The following is a 19,782-nucleotide window of genomic DNA, read 5'->3' on the forward strand; positions in this document are numbered from 1 at the left end:
TAAAGAAACTTATAAGTCCAGCAAAAGGCCAAACACCAATCATCGTGGCAAGGGAACACGTCCCTCCAAGAAGGTGAACATTGAAAAGGTGAAATGCTACAATTGTGGCAAATTTTGCTCGTGATTGTCCTAAGCCTAAAAAGGTATATTCTTGTGATACTTATGTTAGCAGACTTTGTGTTGCTAGTTCTATTTTCTTAACTGAATCTCAACCTTTATGGATTGTAGACTCAGGAGCAACAGACCATGTAGCTAAGGACAAAGACACCTTTGTAGAATTTCGGCGAGTTTCTTATGGAGCTATGTGGATTTATGTCGGAAACAACTCAAGAGTTCCAGTTGAAGGGATCGGATCATGCAAGTTAGTCATGCGTGAAGGACGAACCCTAATCCTACATGATGTTTTATATGCTCCTCAAATTCGTCAAAATTTGATTTCTGGTTTGGTTTTGTTAAGACTTGGTTTTCAATGGTACTTTCGTGATAATGTTGTTGAGTTATCTTTGGGAACAAACTCTTATGGTTTTGGTTATGTCCTTAACAATTTTATCGTAATGGATGTTGATTGATTATCTTAATAATAAACCATGTTTTTCCTTAGTTGCATCTTCTAATAAGTTTGATAATGATGTAAACAATTGGCATGCTAGACTTGGTCATATCGGCCAACAAAGAATGAATAGATTAGCTAGAGATGGTTTACTGGCTAATATTGATAAAGTGGAATTGTCCACTTGTGAGCACTGTCTGGCAGGAAAAACTGCGAGAAAACCATTTGGAAAAGGAACTCGTGCCGATTATCCATTGCAACTAATACATTCAGATATATGTGGTCCTATGAACGTTCGATCAAGGCATGGAGCATATTATTTCATCACATTCATTGATGATTATTCTCGATTCGGTTACGTCTACTTGATCTCTCACAAATCCGAAGCGTTGGATTGTTTTCAAAGTTATATGAATTTTGTTGAGAATCAATTAGAACGTAAGATTAAAGCATTAAGAACCGATCGAGGACATGAATACCTATCTGATTCGTTCAAAGCTCTATGTGATGCTAAAGGTATTCAACGTCAATTAACTACTCCTAGGACTTCGCAACAAAATGGTGTTGCAGAAAGGCAGAATAGAACGCTTCTTGAAATGGTTAGGTCAATGATGGCACAAGCAAATTTACCTATCACCTTTTGGGGTGATGCTTTGTTAACTGCCACATTTGTACTTAATTGTGTGCCTTCAAAATCAGTAACTTCCACACCATATGAGTTATGGACAAGTCACAAACCTGACTTGAATATGTTAAGACCTTGGGGCTGTGCAGCATATACTTTGGATTCCTCGCACAAATATGGAAAATTAGGTCCAACGGGAAAGAAATGTGTTTTCATCAGATACTCTGAACAATCAAAAGGTTATGTGTATTTGACTGAACACGAAAATGGGAGCATAACTGAATTTGAATCTCGAGATGTTACATTCTTGGAAAACGAGTTTCCAAAACAAGGGGATCTTGATAAAGATTGATCTTTATTTGAGACTACAGAATTACCTCATTCGAGTGGGATAGATTTGAGAAGTGAAGATGAAGAATTTGTTTCTTTGGATTTAACTCCTCAAACTATTGCGAATGAAGATAATCCTGATCCGAGTGGGAGCAATATGGCAAACCAACAACATGTTTCCAAAGAATCTCAACCCATTGCTGCCGAGCATAATTCTGATCCAAGTGGGAGCAATTTGGTAAACCAAGAATCTGTTTCATTGGATAACCAACCACGACGAAGTAGTCGTCAAAGTAAAATCCACTTCGATATGAGATTGAAGATGGTTATACTTTTATGGTTCAACTAGAAGAGGATGAACCAAGAAATATAAATGAAGCTCACACTTGTCCTGCAAAGGATGAATGGTTCAAAGCAATGGAAGAAGAGATGGAGTCTAGAGATCCAACAACATTTGGGAATTGGTTGATCTTCCAAAAGGAAGAAAAGCCATAGTGAGTAAGTGGATTCTCAAAATAAAGCGTAAAACTGATGGTAGTATTGAAAGATACAAAGCTCGACTTGTGGCAAAAGGCTACAATCAACAGGAAGGGATTGACTATGAGGAAACGTTTTCACCTGTTGCAAGACTCACATCAATTCGTTTGATTCTAGCAATAGCGGCAAATGTGAACCTTGAATTACATCAAATGGATGTAAAGACTGCTTTTCTCAATGGAAATTTAGATGAAGAAATCTATATGGAACAGCCGATGGGTTTCATTAGAGAAGGCCACGAACATAAGGTTTGTAGATTACTTAAATCAATATATGGCCTCAAGCAGTCATCAAGACAATGGTATATACATTTGATGTCGTGCGAGGTGTACGTGAAATACTATATATTTTTGATACAAAAAGCGATACAAATTACACAAGTTTTTAATTATTTATTTATAGAGTGGGATATACCTAAACCTTGCTACAACACTATAAGCAGTGCACCTAATCGTAGAGTAGTGTAGTTTTTAGTAAGTCCGGTTCGTTCCACAGGGAATCTTTTAAACAAGCTTAACGCTATATATTTAAAAACTATATTTGTAAAAATACAAAAATATATATAAGTAGTATTATTATTATAAAAGGGGGTTTTTACCGTTTAATGACCGGTTTGTCGATTTTAAAACTTTTAGTCGCAGTTAAAATCTAATGTAAAATATTAAAAATAAATACAACTTAATTTAAAGCGTAAAGTAAATAACGATAATGAAATTGCGATAAATAAAAGTGCGATAATTAAAAAGTACGATAATTAAAAGTGCAATTAAATACAATAACAATAAATAAAAGTGCAATAATTAGAAGTGCAATTAAATATGAAAATAAAGGAATTATGTTTATTTAAGCTTCCATAATCATGATGTTTGACGTGTTGATTTTAGTTTATTCTCATGGGTTAATTGTCCTTTGTCCTGGATTATTTAATATGCCCGTCTGGTTTTTGTCCATAACAGTCCATCAGTCATAAATATAAAGTGCGAGTGTCCTCGTCAAATTATCCTTATATCCGAAGTCAAATATTCCAACCAATTGGGGACTTAAACTGTAACAAGGTCTTAATACTTTGTTTAATAATTACACCAGGATATCGACTGCGTGTAATCCAAGGTTTTAATACTTTGTTAACAATTACGCCAAGTGTCCTTGTACATAATTCACCCCTGTTTTAATAAATCTATTAACTATTAATCCATTCCCGTGTCCGGTTAAATGAACGATTATTCGTACATATAAATATCCCGCCCATCGTGTCTGATCGAGTGTATATGGTTATTTATAGGTACGTCCAGTTGTAAATCTTTATATTAAAATTAACAAACTATCATTTAGTTAAACAAATATAAAGCCCATTAATAGCCCATAGTCTAATTTCCACAAGTGTCGTTCTTTTGTCCAAACTCCAATTATGGTACAAAGCCCAATTACCCAATTTTAGTAATTAGCCCAACATCATGATTACTTCGTTTTAAATAAGCATAATAATAACTTAGCTACGAAACATTAATTTAAAAAGGAGAACATAACTTACATTGATTATTTATTGCGTAGTGTTACACGGACAGAGTTCCGGCTTTAAAACCCGCAAATAACCGTTACATTAACTAAACTAATCTAATATAAAACTAAACTAATTTATATTATATATATATAAATATTATATATATATTAATTATATAGAGGGAGAGATTGGATATGGGGTGTTGAACTCGGCAGCAAGCTCGTGCCTTTTATAGGAAATTTTGATCCTGGTGTGCTCCGCGATCGTGGAGGTTTAAGCCTTCACAGCTCCGCGAGTGCGGAGGTCAGGAATCCAGCTCACCAATTTTTGGCCATTTGCTTGTCGACGTTTTATTTAAATACATATAATATATAAATAATTTATATAATTATTTAAATATTATATTATATTCTTGTGCATAGTTAACTCATAATTTTTGGTCCGTTGCGTCGGGCGTTGATAGTTGGCTCAGGTCCTGGTTCTGGATTTTCGAACGTCCTTTCGTATAATTTAATATCTTGTACTTTGCGTTCCACAACTTGTACTCTTGTCATTTTTAGACGTTTCTTATCAATAAATTGAACCACTTGGATTGTATCTTGTACATTTGAGCTTTTTGGACGGTTTTGTCTTCGAATCTTCGTTTTCACCTTTTGTCTTCGCACTTATTTAATTAAACGAATATTACTTGAAAATAGAACAATTGCAACTGAAAACTTTACATATCAGAAGGATATTGCTACTAAATATATGTTCATTTGGAGCACTATCAAATATCCCCACATTTGAATGTTGCTTGTCCTCAAGCAATACAGAACTTGAAATTAAATCACACGAATCACTTCTTTATTCTTCACACTTTATACATTAGTGATATTGATACGGCGGTATAAACAATAATAGTAACGATGTGGTTTACAGTCCCACATGACTATAAAAATTTAGATCCTTTAGGAAATTGGATCTTTATAAAAACATTTGATCTTTTTGAAAATTAAATCTAGCTTTTATCCTAGATAATTTTTCCGGAATAACCCTTCACCGGTGTTTGCAAAATGTTTTTGTGGGTTTGGTGGGTTTCAGATTTGAAAATTTTAGCTCAAAACTTGCGGTTTTGTGTCACCCACTTGCTAACCTTGTATTAGGAAAGCAACACGTCCAGTATACTTGCTCCGTATATTACCTTTCAGTAAACTACCGTCCAGTTGTAAAGGAAAGCGTTGAACAAGCAACTGTTAAGGCAATGTCCCCTGACATGCAGATGTTCATGGTCTACAACGTGTCGGATGCAATTACTATCCTTTGTAGGAGCAATAGTAAAGCTCACCCTATAGTTTTTCGATCTGGCACAAGGTCCTGTCTTTGACCATGCTATGCAACCATCGTTCTTACGGTTGACACCCGAATTGGTTCAGGTGACCTAATGAATTCCAGGTGAATTCTTAGGATTTTACATTCAATGGTAATGAACGCATTGAAAATGGGTTTTCAGAAAACAAATCGGTTTGTAATTTGATCAAAATATTTTCTCGTTCAAGCTCGAGTTTAGATATCACTGAATTCCATGAGTTTGTAATTCTCAATCTTTAAAGTCAATCTCAAGGATTGAGTAATATCAGGCTTAAATGCTGATTTTTTAATCTTTAAGGAGATTATCCTTTCTGGGGGTCTGATTCATTAGTCTTATCAAGCTAATTTGCACGGCTCCCTCCCCATTTTACGAGACAGATCCTCTCATGGTTAGGATAAGTCTGACCACATGGCGACCCTGTTTGATGCTGAGGTCCGTGGATTTCCTGCTGATTTTATAGATGACTTTTCTAGATTTTTCGTCAACCTACAGCTGGTCTGGACGACAACTTCATGACCTAAATCAAGAAGCTCGTTTCTTTTTCGGAAGACTTTACTTCTTTTTAATGATGGAATTGATTCATCGTATAGATCCATCTATTCTTTCAAAAGTATTACAATAAATCGGGTAAAACAGTTAATTTAGTCCAAAACAAAAGCACCTGCAATAACTTTACAGAAACATGTGATAGATAGTTTTTAAATTGAATAACTTGGTACATTCTCCCCACACTTGGCTTTTTTCATGCGTCTTTTTATATCTTAATAAATAAATTCAAGCGTTTTAGTTGTTTCTCAATTTATGTCCTTTCCGAGGTAACAATAATTTCGGTATTAACACCTAGTTTTCATCGTTCATAAATATGTATAAACATGATTTGAATTCATTTAGTTGAATTTTTTTTAAAATTTTCACAAAATTTAGAAAATAAACCAAGTATAAACTCGAGAGAATTTATAACCCTTCCCCACACTTGAGATCATGCAATGCCCTCATTCGCATGAAATCAGACTGTAATTATAAATTCATGAGGGTGATTAGTGTAGAAAAGTGATTGAAAATACCCAGTTTGTAATTACAAAACTCGTCGAATGATAGATGGCGCGCCTCATCGTTCATTCCTTCTTGTTTTATCACACATGTTTTTCTTCAAAAACGGTTGCTTTTCTGAACTGTTATCTAATATTTGAAAATACGTCTTTTACCCTAACTCATCATGCATTTTTATTAACGAGTTATGCACTAACCCGAACCCCTAATTTAACGTTAAGTGGGGTTAGACTTCCCCACACTTAGCTGATGACATGTGAAGTCGGTAGAATAAGTTCCACGAATTAAAATAGTGAGCCAGTTATTTATATCTCTGGTGGTGTATGATATATCAATGGGTTTAAAGTTTAGACTCACCCGATCGTCAATACTTAATTCTTTTTTAAGTGTAGCTTTTAGTAAATGGATATGTCTCTTTTCTGGTTCTTGGTCAAATGGATCGATATACACCAACATACATATTATAGGGTGGACAATTCCTAACATTTCCTTCCTTTTATTCTGGGGATCAAAGTTTTCACCTCTATTACCCAATTAGGTGAAATCCGAGGTGTCATTATCTATTACAGCTCGTAGTTCATCTTCGGTAGATGACTCGTCTATTGAGAATATTGGGTTGGAAGGTTGTGGCTGGATTGAAGCAAATTCTTCTTCATTAACGGTCTTTATCGGTTCCTCCACTTTGGTCTCGAGGGTAAAATTTTCAACGTTATTGTTTTCCCAAGAGTACCAATTTGTCACCCTTACTTCTTCTTCATCCATTGATGGATAGATGATTTCGTCGGTTGAGGCTAATGTGTCGATATGTTATGAAATTGGTAAAGCTGAATAAAAAGTATCATCAGGATAATTGGTGATTTCGGAGCTCTCGAATTCATCAAAATTTGATGATATGAGATTTTCTTGCACACGACTCCTTAGATCAACAGGTATGTAATCTGATAGGGTTTCAGCTTGTCGATTTACAAACTCTCTCATTTGTTCATTTTGAGCATCAAGTTCTTCGAGTTTGATTTTCATATAATCTAAAGAATTTTCAGGCACATAATTTTCCTCATCTTCTGGTTGTTGAGTTTGGATATATTCTTGGGAATAATCCCAATTTGAATTGTATTCTTCATAATCGTTCCATTCAGGTTCCGTGGGTGCGTAATTTTTCATAGGAACGTAATAATAACATTCCCATGTTGAGTGATAATCTCCACAGATTTCACAACCAGTTATTGTTTCGTCATTCGTGATCCAAGATTGACCGAACGAATTGTCATCAACACCCGTTTGAGAGTATTGATTAAATTGATTTCGGATGTCATAAAGAGTTTCCAAAATATCATCGAGATTTTCCATAATGCGCTTATTACCAAATTTTAGCTACAATGTGGTGCATTTACTAATTATCCTATTAGTTATAAAACTAAAAATTATATAAGTTATCAAATTAATAGACTTTTCTGCTTTTGCCCACGTTTTTAATAGCCAATAGATGCAGCAGGGAGCCAGAACCCTTTAAATCGGAAGCTCACAACTCATCCACTAACAAATCCAACTATTACTACGAACCAGAAAATTTCATGTCTATCAATTTAACCGCTTAAAATAATTTTTCGTTTGAAATTTTAGAGAAGAAATAGAAAATCTATGTCCTAAAAACTAGTGTGTCGAGAAATAAGAAAGAAAAAGATTACGCGTCGAAAAACGTCGAAAAATAAAAATAAGAAAGAAAACGTCGAAACTTAAAAATCTAAAAATTAAATCTAAAAATTTGCGCCTAAAGGTATTAAAGCTTAAGGGAATTCTATATCCAAAACGGCAATAACTTAATTAGGCACTAAAATCTAAAAACTGTGTCGCAAAATTTTAAAGCGCCTAAATCTTAATCTTAAAGAAAAAGCACTTAAGGGATTTTACGGCAAAGCCTAATAATCTAGAAATATAAAATAACTACGGCAAGAACTAAGTTTAAAACTAATTACGAATGATAAATATACAAATTTCGATTAAACGATTAAAAAAACAAAAAGTAAAAATAAAACTTAAGGTTACAATTTTTATAAAAATATTATTTTTATATTATTTATTAAAAAGTATTAATTTATATAATTAAAAATAAAAATAAAACTTAATATTACAAATTAATTAAAAACTTAAACTAAATAATATTATATATAAAACCTAATTAGGTTTAATAATAATAATAATAATTAATTAAAACCTAAATCGTATTAATTGCTGGACCAAGCTCGTGTCAGACGGCTCCGCGAGTGCGGTGCCACGTGCCAGGCGAACTCCACGAGTCGCGGAGGGTGAAAATTCAAATGAGGTGCTAGTTTCATTCGACAGGTTCTCAATTTTTTTTTTTTTAAATTTTATATTGTTTTTCTAAAAATTATATATAAAAATATTTACACAAATATATATTAAAAATAAAAAATATAGCATTTCGCCTATTCCCCGGCAGCGGCGCCAAAAATACTTGATGTCGTGCGAGGTGTACGTGAAATACTATATATTTTTGATACGAAAAGCGATACAAATTACACAAGTTTTTAATTATTTATTTATAGAGTGGGATATACATAAACCTTGCTACAACACTATAAGCAGTGTACCTAATCGTAGAGTAGTGTAGTTTTTAGTAAGTCCGGTTCGTTCCACAGGGAATCTTTTAAACAAGCTTAACGCTATATATTTAAAAACTATATTTGTAAAAATACAAAAATATATATAAGTAGTATTATTATTATAAAAGGGGGTTTTTACCGTTTAATGACCGGTTTGTCGATTTTAAAACTTTTAGTCGCAGTTAAAATCTAATGTAAAATATTAAAAATAAATACAACTTAATTTAAAGCGTAAAGTAAATAACGATAATGAAATTGCGATAAATAAAAGTGCGATAATTAAAAAGTATGATAATTAAAAGTGCAATTAAATAAAATTACAATAAATAAAAGTGCAATAATTAGAAGTGCAATTAAATATGAAAATAAAGGAATTATGCTTATTTAAACTTCCATAATCATGATGTTTGACGTGTTGATTTTAGTTTATTCTCATGGGTTAATTGTCCTTTATCCTGGATTATTTAATATGCCCGTCTGGTTTTTGTCCATAACAGTCCATCAGTCATAAATATAAAGTGCGAGTGTCCTCGTCAAATTATCCTTATATCCGAAGTCAAATATTCCAACTAATTGGGGACTTAAACTGTAACAAGGTCTTAATACTTTGTTTAACAATTACACCAGGATATCGACTGCGTGTAATCCAAGGTTTTAATACTTTGTTAACAATTACGCCAAGTGTCCTTGTACATAATTCACCCCTGTTTTAATAAATCTATTAACTATTAATCCATTCCCGTGTCCGGTTAAATGAAAGATTATTCGTACATATAAATATCCCGCCCATCGTGTCCGATCGAGTGTATATGGTTATTTATAGGTACGTCCAATTGTAAATCTTTATATTAAAATTAACAAACTATCATTTAGTTAAACAAATATAAAGCCCATTAATAGCCCATAGTCTAATTTTCACAAGTGTCGTTCTTTTGTCCAAACCCCAATTATGGTACAAAGCCCAATTACCCAATTTTAGTAATTAGACCAACATCATGATTACTTCGTTTTAAATAAGCATAATAATAACTTAGCTATGAAATATTAATTTAAAAAGGAGAACATAACTTTCATTGATTATTTATCACGTAGTGTTACACGGACAGAGTTCCGGCTTTAAAACCCGTAAATAACCGTTACATTAACTAAACTAATCTAATATAAAACTAAACTAATTTATATTATATATATAAATATTATATATATTAATTATATAGAGGGAGAGATTGGATATGGGGTATTGAACTCGGCAGCAAGCTCGTGCCTTTTATAGGAAATTTTGATCCTGGTGTGCTCCGCGATCGTGGAGGTTTAAGCCTTCACAGCTCCGCGAGTGCGGAGGTCAGGAATCCAGCTCACCAATTTTTGGCCATTTGCTTGTCGATGTTTTATTTAAATATATATAATATATAAATAATTTATATAATTATTTAAATATTATATTATATTCTTGTGCATAGTTGACTCATAATTTTTGGTCCGTTGCGTCAGGCGTTGATAGTTGGCTCAGGTCCTGGTTCCGGATTTTTGAACGTCCTTTCGTATAATTTAATATCTTGTACTTTGCGTTCCGCAACTTGTACTCTTGTCATTTTTAGATGTTTCTTATCAATAAATTGAACCACTTGGATTGTATCTTGTACATTTGAGCTTTTTGGACGGTTTTGTCTTCGAATCTTCGTTTTCACCTTTTGTCTTCGCACTTATTTAATTAAACGAATATTACTTGAAAATAGAACAATTGCAACAGAAAACTTTACATATCGGAAGGATATTGCTACTAAATATATGTTCATTTGGAGCACTATCAACATTTTCACAATGTGATCACGTCACATGGCTTCAATGCGGTCAATGAAGATAATTTTGTTTACACCAAAAGGTCTAAAGGAAAATTAGTCATATTGTCATTATATGTTGATGATATATTGATTGCTAGAAATGACAAGGAGTATGTTTTCAAAGTTAAAAGATGGTTATCATCTAACTTTGAAATGAAGGATATGGGTGAAGCTTAATATATCCTTGGAGTTAAGATTTTAAGGGATCGCTCAAGGAAGTTGTTGGCTCTTTCGCAAGAGACTTATATCAACAAGATTCTTGAACGTTTTAACATGCATAAATGTAACCCCATAGACACTCCTATGGCTATTGGTGATACTTTGAGCATGAGAGAGTGTCCGTAAACTCCATAAGAGATACAGAAAATGAAAAATGTTCCTTATGCTAGTGAGGTTAGAAGTCTCATGTATGTTATGATGTGCACGAGACCGGATATCTGCTTTGTTGTTGGCATGGTAAGTCGATACCAATCCAATCCAGGTTTAACCCATTGGAAAGCCGTGAAAAGGATACTTAGGTATCTTAAGGGTACTAGTCATTACTCTTTGTGCTACGAAGGAAATGATCTGCAAATGAGAGGCTATACTGATGCTGATTGGGGAAGAGATATGGATGAAAGAAAATCCACCTCTGGCTTTGTTTTTCTGTTAAACAAAGGTGCTATATCTTGGAGTAGCAAGAAACAATCATGTATAGCATTGTCTACAATGGAAGCTGAATTTGTGGCATTTTCAGCTGCTGTACAAGAAGCTGTGTGGCTTAAACGATTTTTGAGTAGTTTGGGGGTTGTTGGCAATACCATTGATCGAGCATTGATATACTCTGATAATGAGGCGGCCATTGCATATTCAAAAGACCCCAAGTTCCATTGTAAAACAAAGCACATTGACATAAAGTACAATTATGTGAAGGACAAGATTGCAAGAAAGGAAGTAAGTATGGAGTACATATCTACGCATAATATGGTAGCAGATCCTATGACAAAACCCATACCTAGAGATGCATTTGTTAAACATGTTAAGTCTCAAGGATTGCGTAGATTGTGATAAATGTACTACTTTAATAAATGTACTTAAAAGTTTTTAGTTTATATCCAATGCAATGAGTTTCTTTTTTTTTAATCCTTGTTTTATTATTCGCTCTTTGTGTTGCGAATCGAGAAAAGTATGTCGGACAGATACAAGATTAGCCCACTCACATGGGTAATCAATTCCATTTTATGTAACAAATGGATAAGTGGTGTATATTAAGCATATTGTTTTAGTGACAAGTGAGAGCTCAAGATTGAGAAAATTAGACGCCACATTTGTAAGTGTACAAATATTATGTGAATTTTCACAATTCACCTTATCTGTCATGAGTATCCAGATGTGAGTTCTTAAGAGTTTTATGAGTAGATAAGTGAACTCAAGTTTTAAACATTGAGTATGTTTGAACTATCATCTGTGCAACATTAATTTAAAGATATACCTCCATTGTGAAAGGAGAAATGTTGTAGCATGTGATTCATACCACATGTGATCAAGATGACCATAAGGGAAATAGAAGAAACGATCTCTACTTCTATGTTATATGAGTCCCTTGAGGTATTAGTAACCTCAATTTAATGTCCTTATGACTTTTTCTTGTCTCTTGAAGCTTAGTTTTATGTTTGCTATCTTAAGGCGTTGCTTAAGGGTTATGAGTGATTCAACCTGGCTGAACGTTCTTGGAAAAGAAAGTTGAGCTAAGGCCAATGGATTCTAAGAGAAGGGAAGATCATTTGAAGTTCACATTAACTTGTATTCACCGGTCGACCAATTATCTTTTGTCTTAGTGACAAGTATTAGTGAAAAATGATAATTGTGAATACAAAAAGGTTTTATGAGTAAAACTGAGATCATGCGAGTTACTAATGTGATTAATGGTCTAGGATATTGCATACTAAATCTACTCTTTCCAAGTTTATTGAGATGCTATATATTCCTAACAGATGTATAACAATTGAGCTCTCAAAGTATGCCGGTCTCACAGCCTAGTTCCCAGTATGAATGGTTTGCGTACAACACGGTATGTTTTTTCAAGATATATGAGTATATCAAAAAATTGTTTGTGTGCGAGTGGGAGATGTTGGAAATTAATTGTCGCTTTCAACCACAAACCTTTTGAGTGGGAATGGTTGAATTAAATTCAATTTGAGTGGGAGTGGTTGTAACCTATTCTAAAAGTGTCTCCATCATTGTAGAAAGTTACAATAATTAAATTCAACATTGTCTCCATCTCATTGTTTAAAATACACCCTAAGCCAGAGAAAAACACACACAAGAATTTTGAGAGTTTGTGAGTATATTTGTTCAAGTGGAACATTGCAAACCATCGAAGGAACTTAGGCCGTGAAACTTGAAAGTCTTCCTTTGGTGATCGCTTTCCCGACCGGTGATCTAAACGTCGATCCTACTCGTTTCCGCTGCTCGTTTCTGATATGTCTAGAAACAAACTAAATTTCAACAATTACGGCACATCTTTTTTTTACGGCATTACGGTACATCTTTTGACAACCAAATTGCCATAACTTTTGAAATATATCAAGGCGAAAGATCTAAATCTACAGATAACCACTTTTTGGGCAAGTTAAGAATTGAAGGAATACCACTTGCTCCTAAAGAAGTGTCTAATGTTAATGTATACTTTGAGATAGATGCTAATGGTATCCTTACTGTGACTGTTAGGAATTCGGTAGGCCCTAACAAGACCGGTGATTCATGCAAATCACCAAACCCACAATGACAAACGATTTAGCTAAAGCAAGAACGATAAATAAAAAGATGCATAAACGACACGGGTATTTAACGTGGTTATATCCCAACTCCAAAACGCGGAGAAGGGTTTACTCCACGGGCGTAAACCAGAGATTTTCTACTATTAATTTTGCGCACACATTACTATGAGGCTAGGGGTTACAATTTATAGGAATAGTTAAACTTGTCCACCAAGTTACATCTGTCCTTCAAGCAAAAGACATTCCATAAATATCTATTACTTGCTCCATACTCCATTCCTACTAGAAGATTTAATTAAGGCAACAAGATCTCTACGACTTGCTCACCAAGTCAAGCTCCCTACAACTTGTTCACCAAGTTAAGCTCTCTAGGACATGTTCACCAAGTCAAGCTCTCTACGACTTGTTCACCAAGTCAAGCCTTGTTCCTTTGATCAAATTCTTCACAAATTCAACAATCTCCCACTTGAAGACTTTGAGCAAACTCTTCACTATTCAACAATCTCCCACTTGAAGATTTTGAACAAACCCGAACATCAATCTCCATTTCTGACCAAGAACGTCAAACCTCCATTATACCGCCAAACTCCATTTGGGACACGCACACTTATCACATATGTCGAATGAGTAGACTTTCGATACAACGTCTTCAACACTACTTGTCTAAACCAGAAATCAATAACCACCTCAATTGTCATTGTTGTTCAAATACCCAGAGCAACTCCCGATCTCCTCTCAGCTACGACTTTTGATACCACCGGAATCAAACATCAGGTTCACGCCGCTCTTCCACACCTGAGGGAAGGAAGTCTTTCGACATCAAAACCGCTAAGCTTCAACCCGATCTCCAGTTACTAACTTGGGCCATCTCAGTTTCTTGCATCACCATATTCTTACACAAGAAGATCAATTGAAGTATGCAACTCTTCAATTATAGGATTCTTCATGAGACTACACCGCCTCACCGGTCACTCTAGACATGCCCAATCCCGAACACACATGTCAATGATCACCCTCGTACAGGATTTCACCGTCTATCTATGACTTTCCTTCCCAGTAATCAGAAAATCCAATAGACGCCCTCGTAGACTCTTCATCAAGGCTCCAGTGAGAACGCAGTCACAACCTCGAAATCTACTAACTTTTCAACTTTCCGATTTCTCACTGGTATTCTGACCCACCTCATAGCTATGAATTTCACAAACACATCTTTTCATTCCCAAGCACGCTCCCACTGTACAAGTAAGAATAAATTGCGGCTACCCGAGAAGAATATGGTTCATACCATGGTCAGTTGCAAATCTCTTTGCCATTCGAGGGTATACTTGCAGCATCCAAGTACCCTAGTGTTTACGCACTAATCATGTGAATACAAGAGACACACGTTGCATAATCGTCTCCATAACTCCCATTAGTCTTCAAACTCCCACTAGCTCAGTACTTCCTGTCGGTTACCAAACTCCCATCGAATTCCCGACACCCTCTAGAAAGCTCAAGTTCCAGGACTTACAAGATCATCCACTTCTACCATCACCTAAAGATTCCTAATTGTTCAACCCGAAGAAAACCGCTCGCTCTGTTGTACCAATGTCAACCAAACCCGAGCCACAGTCGAATACGTCCTTTCCGACAACTTCAAACCAATTTCTTTAGTGAGAAAAGCTCTAACCCTGCCCAAATAATCCATATACTATAGAATATTCGGCTAAATACATTAGTCGACCCATTCAATAATCTGATGTTGGACTTTGATTTGCAATCCATCAAACCTCCCCTCAAACCTAAGTTCAACTAGGCCTTCTCTCCAATGATAGTAAAGATCCAACCTTCTTTAGTACCTGCCGCAACCTCGGAACACAACTAGAATGGGACCACATCAAGTCTACTTACGGTACAAGGCTCTAAGATCAACTCATCCACTGAGGGTGCACAACCGCGTGTGCCAACCAAGGGGTTAAGCCAACCGTCGACATGCTGCAAATGTCACTTTGCGCTATCCACACATCCAGACTACAACTCACGAGTATCATACATTCACGATAACTCCCACTGTCGATTTTCAAACGAATGTCACCCTGTTTATTACTTGGCCGCCCCAAAAAACCCGAGAGAAACCAAATCCTGTGCACACAATTGTTTCTTCCCCGTATCCTGATGTATGACTATGGTTTGTACCCAAAACAAACCTCCCCTCAAACCCAAATCCATATGGGCCTCCCTTCCAACGATAGTTCGGACCCAACCTTTACCGCCGCCAAATGGAACTCTCAAACTGTCTGTGTGCGGACAAGTGATTTCGATACAAGACTTCAGGATCAACTCAAGGTTACCAAGGGAACACACGCGCGTAGAGAGGTGTGCCCACAACGCCATCCATCACATCCAGAATATATTTTGGCTCCCTTAACAAACCTACATCTCTGAAAATCCAGCCTTTATCGCCCGAAGATTCGCAAAACAAAACGTCTCGCCACTCGCTTTATCAAAAAACCGGAACTCTCTCTCGTAAAACTGCCGCAACATTAAAAAAATCGTATCTCAAGATCCAACGGTCCGATCATCACCAAAGTCTTACCACACTTAGATCAGTAACTCTGTAACCTACAAACCAAGTTTCACATCGATCCAACGGTAGACGAAACCTCTATGAATTTTCTCTTACAGCAGCTCCAAAACCCGAACGACTGCAACTTCGAAAAAATATAACTCAAGATCTAACTGTCCGATCACTGCCAAATTTTGATCACGACTAGATCTACGAGTCTAACATCTACAGTAAAATTTTCAAGGCGATCCGACAGTTAACGAACCCGTAGTAATTTTTATCCTCTAACAGCTCCGAAACAAAATAGGTTAAACCTGAACGGCAGCAGCTTCGAAAAATTATATCTCGAGATCTAACGGTTCGATCTTCCTCAAATTTTTACAGCTACTAGATCTATTGCTCCAGCACCTTCATTAAAAACTTCAAGCCGATCCAACGGCTAACGAACCTGCAGTAATTTTTCTTCTCCAGCTGTGCAGTAGAATTCGAATTTTGAAAAGTTCATCATTCCCTCGAATGGGACCGCAAGGAATGATAACTAAGATCCGATACCCGGATCTTCCTGAAAATCTCTTCTTTGTCTTCAGCAACAAATCTTCGATATCTCAACACAAGTTGCAAGAGACACAACCCTGTCGTTTAATCTAACCTTGATGAACACCCGAATCATCAAACATATCGAATATATTGCTTTCAAATCGCCATCGCGCCCGTCTTCGAACCTTAAAGCTCTGATACCACTTGTTAGGAATTCGGTAGGCCATAACAAGACCGGTGATTCATGCAAATCACCAAACCCACAACGACAAACGATTTAGCTAAAGCAAGAACGATAAATAAAAAGATGCATAAACGACACGGGTATTTAACGTGGTTATATCCCAACTCCAAAACGCGGAGAAGGGTTTACTCCACGGGCGCAAACCAGAGATTTTCTACTATTAATTTTGTGCATACATGACAATGAGGTTAGGGGTTACAATTTATAGGAATAGTTAAACTTGTCCACCAAGTTACATCTGTCCTTCAAGCAAAAGACATTCCATAAATATCTATTACTTGCTCCATACTCCATTCCTACTAGAAGATTTAATTAAGGCAACAAGATCTCTACGACTTGCTCACCAAGTCAAGCTCCCTACAACTTGTTCACCAAGTTAAGCTCTCTACTACTTGTTCACCAAGTCAAGATCTCTACGACTTGTTCACCAAGTCAAGCCTTGTTCCTTTGATCAAATTCTTCACACATTCAACAATCTCCCACTTGAAGACTTTGAGCAAACTCTTCACTACTCAACAGTGACTGCTGGGATAGAAGCTACTGGTAAGATGGAGAAAATTACAATCGACAATGAACGAAGAAGCCTCTCTAAAGACGGGATTGAGAAGATGATAAGAGAGGCCGAGGAGTATGAAGACAAAGAATTCAAGAAGAAATCGAATGCTTGTAAAAAATTAGAAGATTACTTATACGAGATGAGTAATAAGATCAATGATGGCAATGTTAGGATGAAGGTGTCCGCTGAGATGTTGAAGGATATGGAGAACACGATTGTTGATACAACGAAGTGGCTTAAGGACAACCATGATGCACCTTTGTCTGAGCTTGAACTCAAGAAGGATCACCTAAAGTTTGTTTGCAAACTATTGATTTAGCTTTAGATTATGGTCATTAAAGTTTGAAAACATTTAGGCTTTTTTTATTTATTTTTGGTATGACGTATGCATTAGCTTTATGGATTTTGTATCTTGAAAATTTTGGTTTTGTTGCCTTCTGGTTCATCAAGTTTCTGTTATGTCATCTAAAGAGTTGATTTGGTTTACTAATTTTAGCAATGACTAAACTCACATAGTTTACTCGAGTTTAACCCAAATCACTAGTTATGTATAGTGTATACACTATTCTCATAAGCTCAATGGACATTCTTCACAATGAGCCCCCTAATAACAACATTAAATAATACAAAATAAATAAATAAACATACGTGAATCTAAAATTATTTAATCGCTTTTCGGTCAAATCGATTTCAATTACGCTCGATGGGAAGTCGATTGAGTCTAGATCACGAAGAGGATAGCTGGAGGCATCAAGAACAGTTAGTGGAGTTGATTCTTCAGGGATGTTCATTGGATTGTTAGCTGTAATTTATTCAATTTAAAAACTGCATTTAAAATTATAAATGATGCACGAAAAGGAAGATGATTTTAGCAAGTTCTTATTTTGATAGATCCAGAACAAAAATGTGTAATGTTCTAGAAATACCCTTCGGTAGATACTAGTAAGAGATTTATACAAAGGCATCATTAAGGATAAGTTAGTAAATTTAAGTAGATTTATCAAAATCCATATTGAAAATATTATCTCCCTTTTAGCAACCATTGTTTTCTACTTCTCTGAAAGAAAGGAAATAAGAAAGAAAAGGAGAAATTGTGAATGTGGTGCAGTGCGTTGACGCGAAGATGCGGGTTCGAATCTTTGCACACATAATTAATTCTCAAGTTCACGTAATGTTCACCAAATTAAATCTCTTCGTGAGAGAAGGTGTCTCATTAAGCCTGGCCGGGAGGTTTTACCAGATTCGTTCACGGACCTCTATCCGGACACTGCCCGTATTGATGTGTTCCCGGATACTGACGACCGGATTCGGGTTTCCACCTGAATGTGTGTGTTACGTGGAAATAACGAGGGTCGGTGAAATTAATGATCCGCTGATACAAAAATTGTCGTTCAAAAAAAAAAAAAATGAGACTTTACTTTAAAATGACAAAATTACATGGCTCGTCCATGTGGCTAGAATGATATTTTATTCTCAGTCCTTAAACTTTCTTTTTTTCATCTCAAGTCCTCGTTGTTTCATTTAATTCACGGCCCGTCCCTCCAATTGGCGTTTGTATATTTTCTTCGTTAAATCAGCCATGTGAGTTGCACGTCATGGGTAAAAATATCTTTTTACGTTTTCTTTTTCATTGTCCTTTTTCTTCTTCCTCATCACAACCCAGCAACTCAAAAACTCTAAATTAAAAATTAATAAAATAAAAAATGAGATGTTAATGTCTCATATTTTAAGAAAGCATATCGTCGATCGGGCCATGATTTTAATTCGGCAATGAAACCAAATTGGCTAAAAGCGTCTTGAAGAGCACCCTTATCAAAACACACACACAAGCTACCGATGAAGATGGTGCATCCTGAAGCGTCGGAGGTTGTCGGAATATCTTTTTCTGACCTAGAAAAGCCCGACGGAGATAAGTCACATGAGAGGGAGTGGAGATTTTTGGAGTGGAGGTAATCGGATAAGGTTAGAGTGATACGGGGAGGATGTTGTGAGAGTGAAGATTGGCTTAAGGAAGGTTAGATGGAGAAGGAGGTTGAGCGGAGGTGTGTGGCGGAGTAAGGTGGTTGAAGGCAAAGGTGTTTGAAAATTTCCAAAAATTACCGCTGTGGGGGTTTTGGGTTTTAAAAAGTAGGGCTAGAGCATGTAACAAATCGTCCCACACGGGTAGTAAAAGACGATTTTAATCTCTTTTAAACTTAAAGTAGTGACTAATTAATATCTTTCATCATGGTTTTTATTTGAAATTTGGAGATATCTCGTTAGGTCACTGCTTTAGTGCACGGCTCGTGCATCTCTTGGGGCTGCTTTGAGAATGTTTAAGAGCATATTTCCATTGTGGTAGAGTAAATATTTCGATTGCACTTTCATTAATATATAAGAATAATGAGACTGAGTTCTATAATACCCTTACTTTACGTATGTAAAACAAATATGTATGTAAAATCTAAAGGGTCAAATAATAAAGTGGAAAGAAAAGTACTAGAAATTATAGTTCCATTTCTTAGATGGTGTAATTTTTGTCTAATTACTACAGCATTAAATTGGGACAGAGATAATATGACCGTATTATTTTTAGTTTTTAATTATTTTCCTCAATATAAGTATTCGGAAAATATAGTATGTATAAATACACTAAACTCTATTCTGGATCGTTAGTTTTGCATTGTATCGTTAAGGCCCGTCTCATTTAAGCCCTTTTAATCAAGCCTATATACATTATCTTTTGTCCACCACTA

The 19,782-nt window shown here is 35.6% G+C and overlaps 2 protein-coding genes across 2 annotated transcripts; both read left to right on the forward strand.

Moving 5' to 3' along the window:
* Positions 1 to 10,772: 10,772 nt before the first annotated feature.
* On the forward strand, positions 10,773 to 11,453 carry LOC139871109 (secreted RxLR effector protein 161-like). The gene has a single exon (XM_071858848.1). It carries the CDS (start codon positions 10,773 to 10,775, stop codon positions 11,451 to 11,453), a length of 681 nt encoding a protein of 226 aa, XP_071714949.1.
* Positions 11,454 to 17,039: 5,586 nt separating this feature from the next.
* On the forward strand, positions 17,040 to 17,516 carry LOC139871110 (luminal-binding protein 3-like). The gene is made up of 2 exons (XM_071858849.1): positions 17,040 to 17,345; positions 17,442 to 17,516. Exons 1-2 carry the CDS (start codon positions 17,040 to 17,042, stop codon positions 17,514 to 17,516), a joined length of 381 nt encoding a protein of 126 aa, XP_071714950.1.
* Positions 17,517 to 19,782: the final 2,266 nt, after the last annotated feature.

The sequence above is a fragment of the Rutidosis leptorrhynchoides genome, chromosome 10 (assembly GCF_046630445.1).
Source record: "Rutidosis leptorrhynchoides isolate AG116_Rl617_1_P2 chromosome 10, CSIRO_AGI_Rlap_v1, whole genome shotgun sequence".
NCBI classification, from domain to species: Eukaryota; Viridiplantae; Streptophyta; class Magnoliopsida; order Asterales; family Asteraceae; genus Rutidosis; species Rutidosis leptorrhynchoides.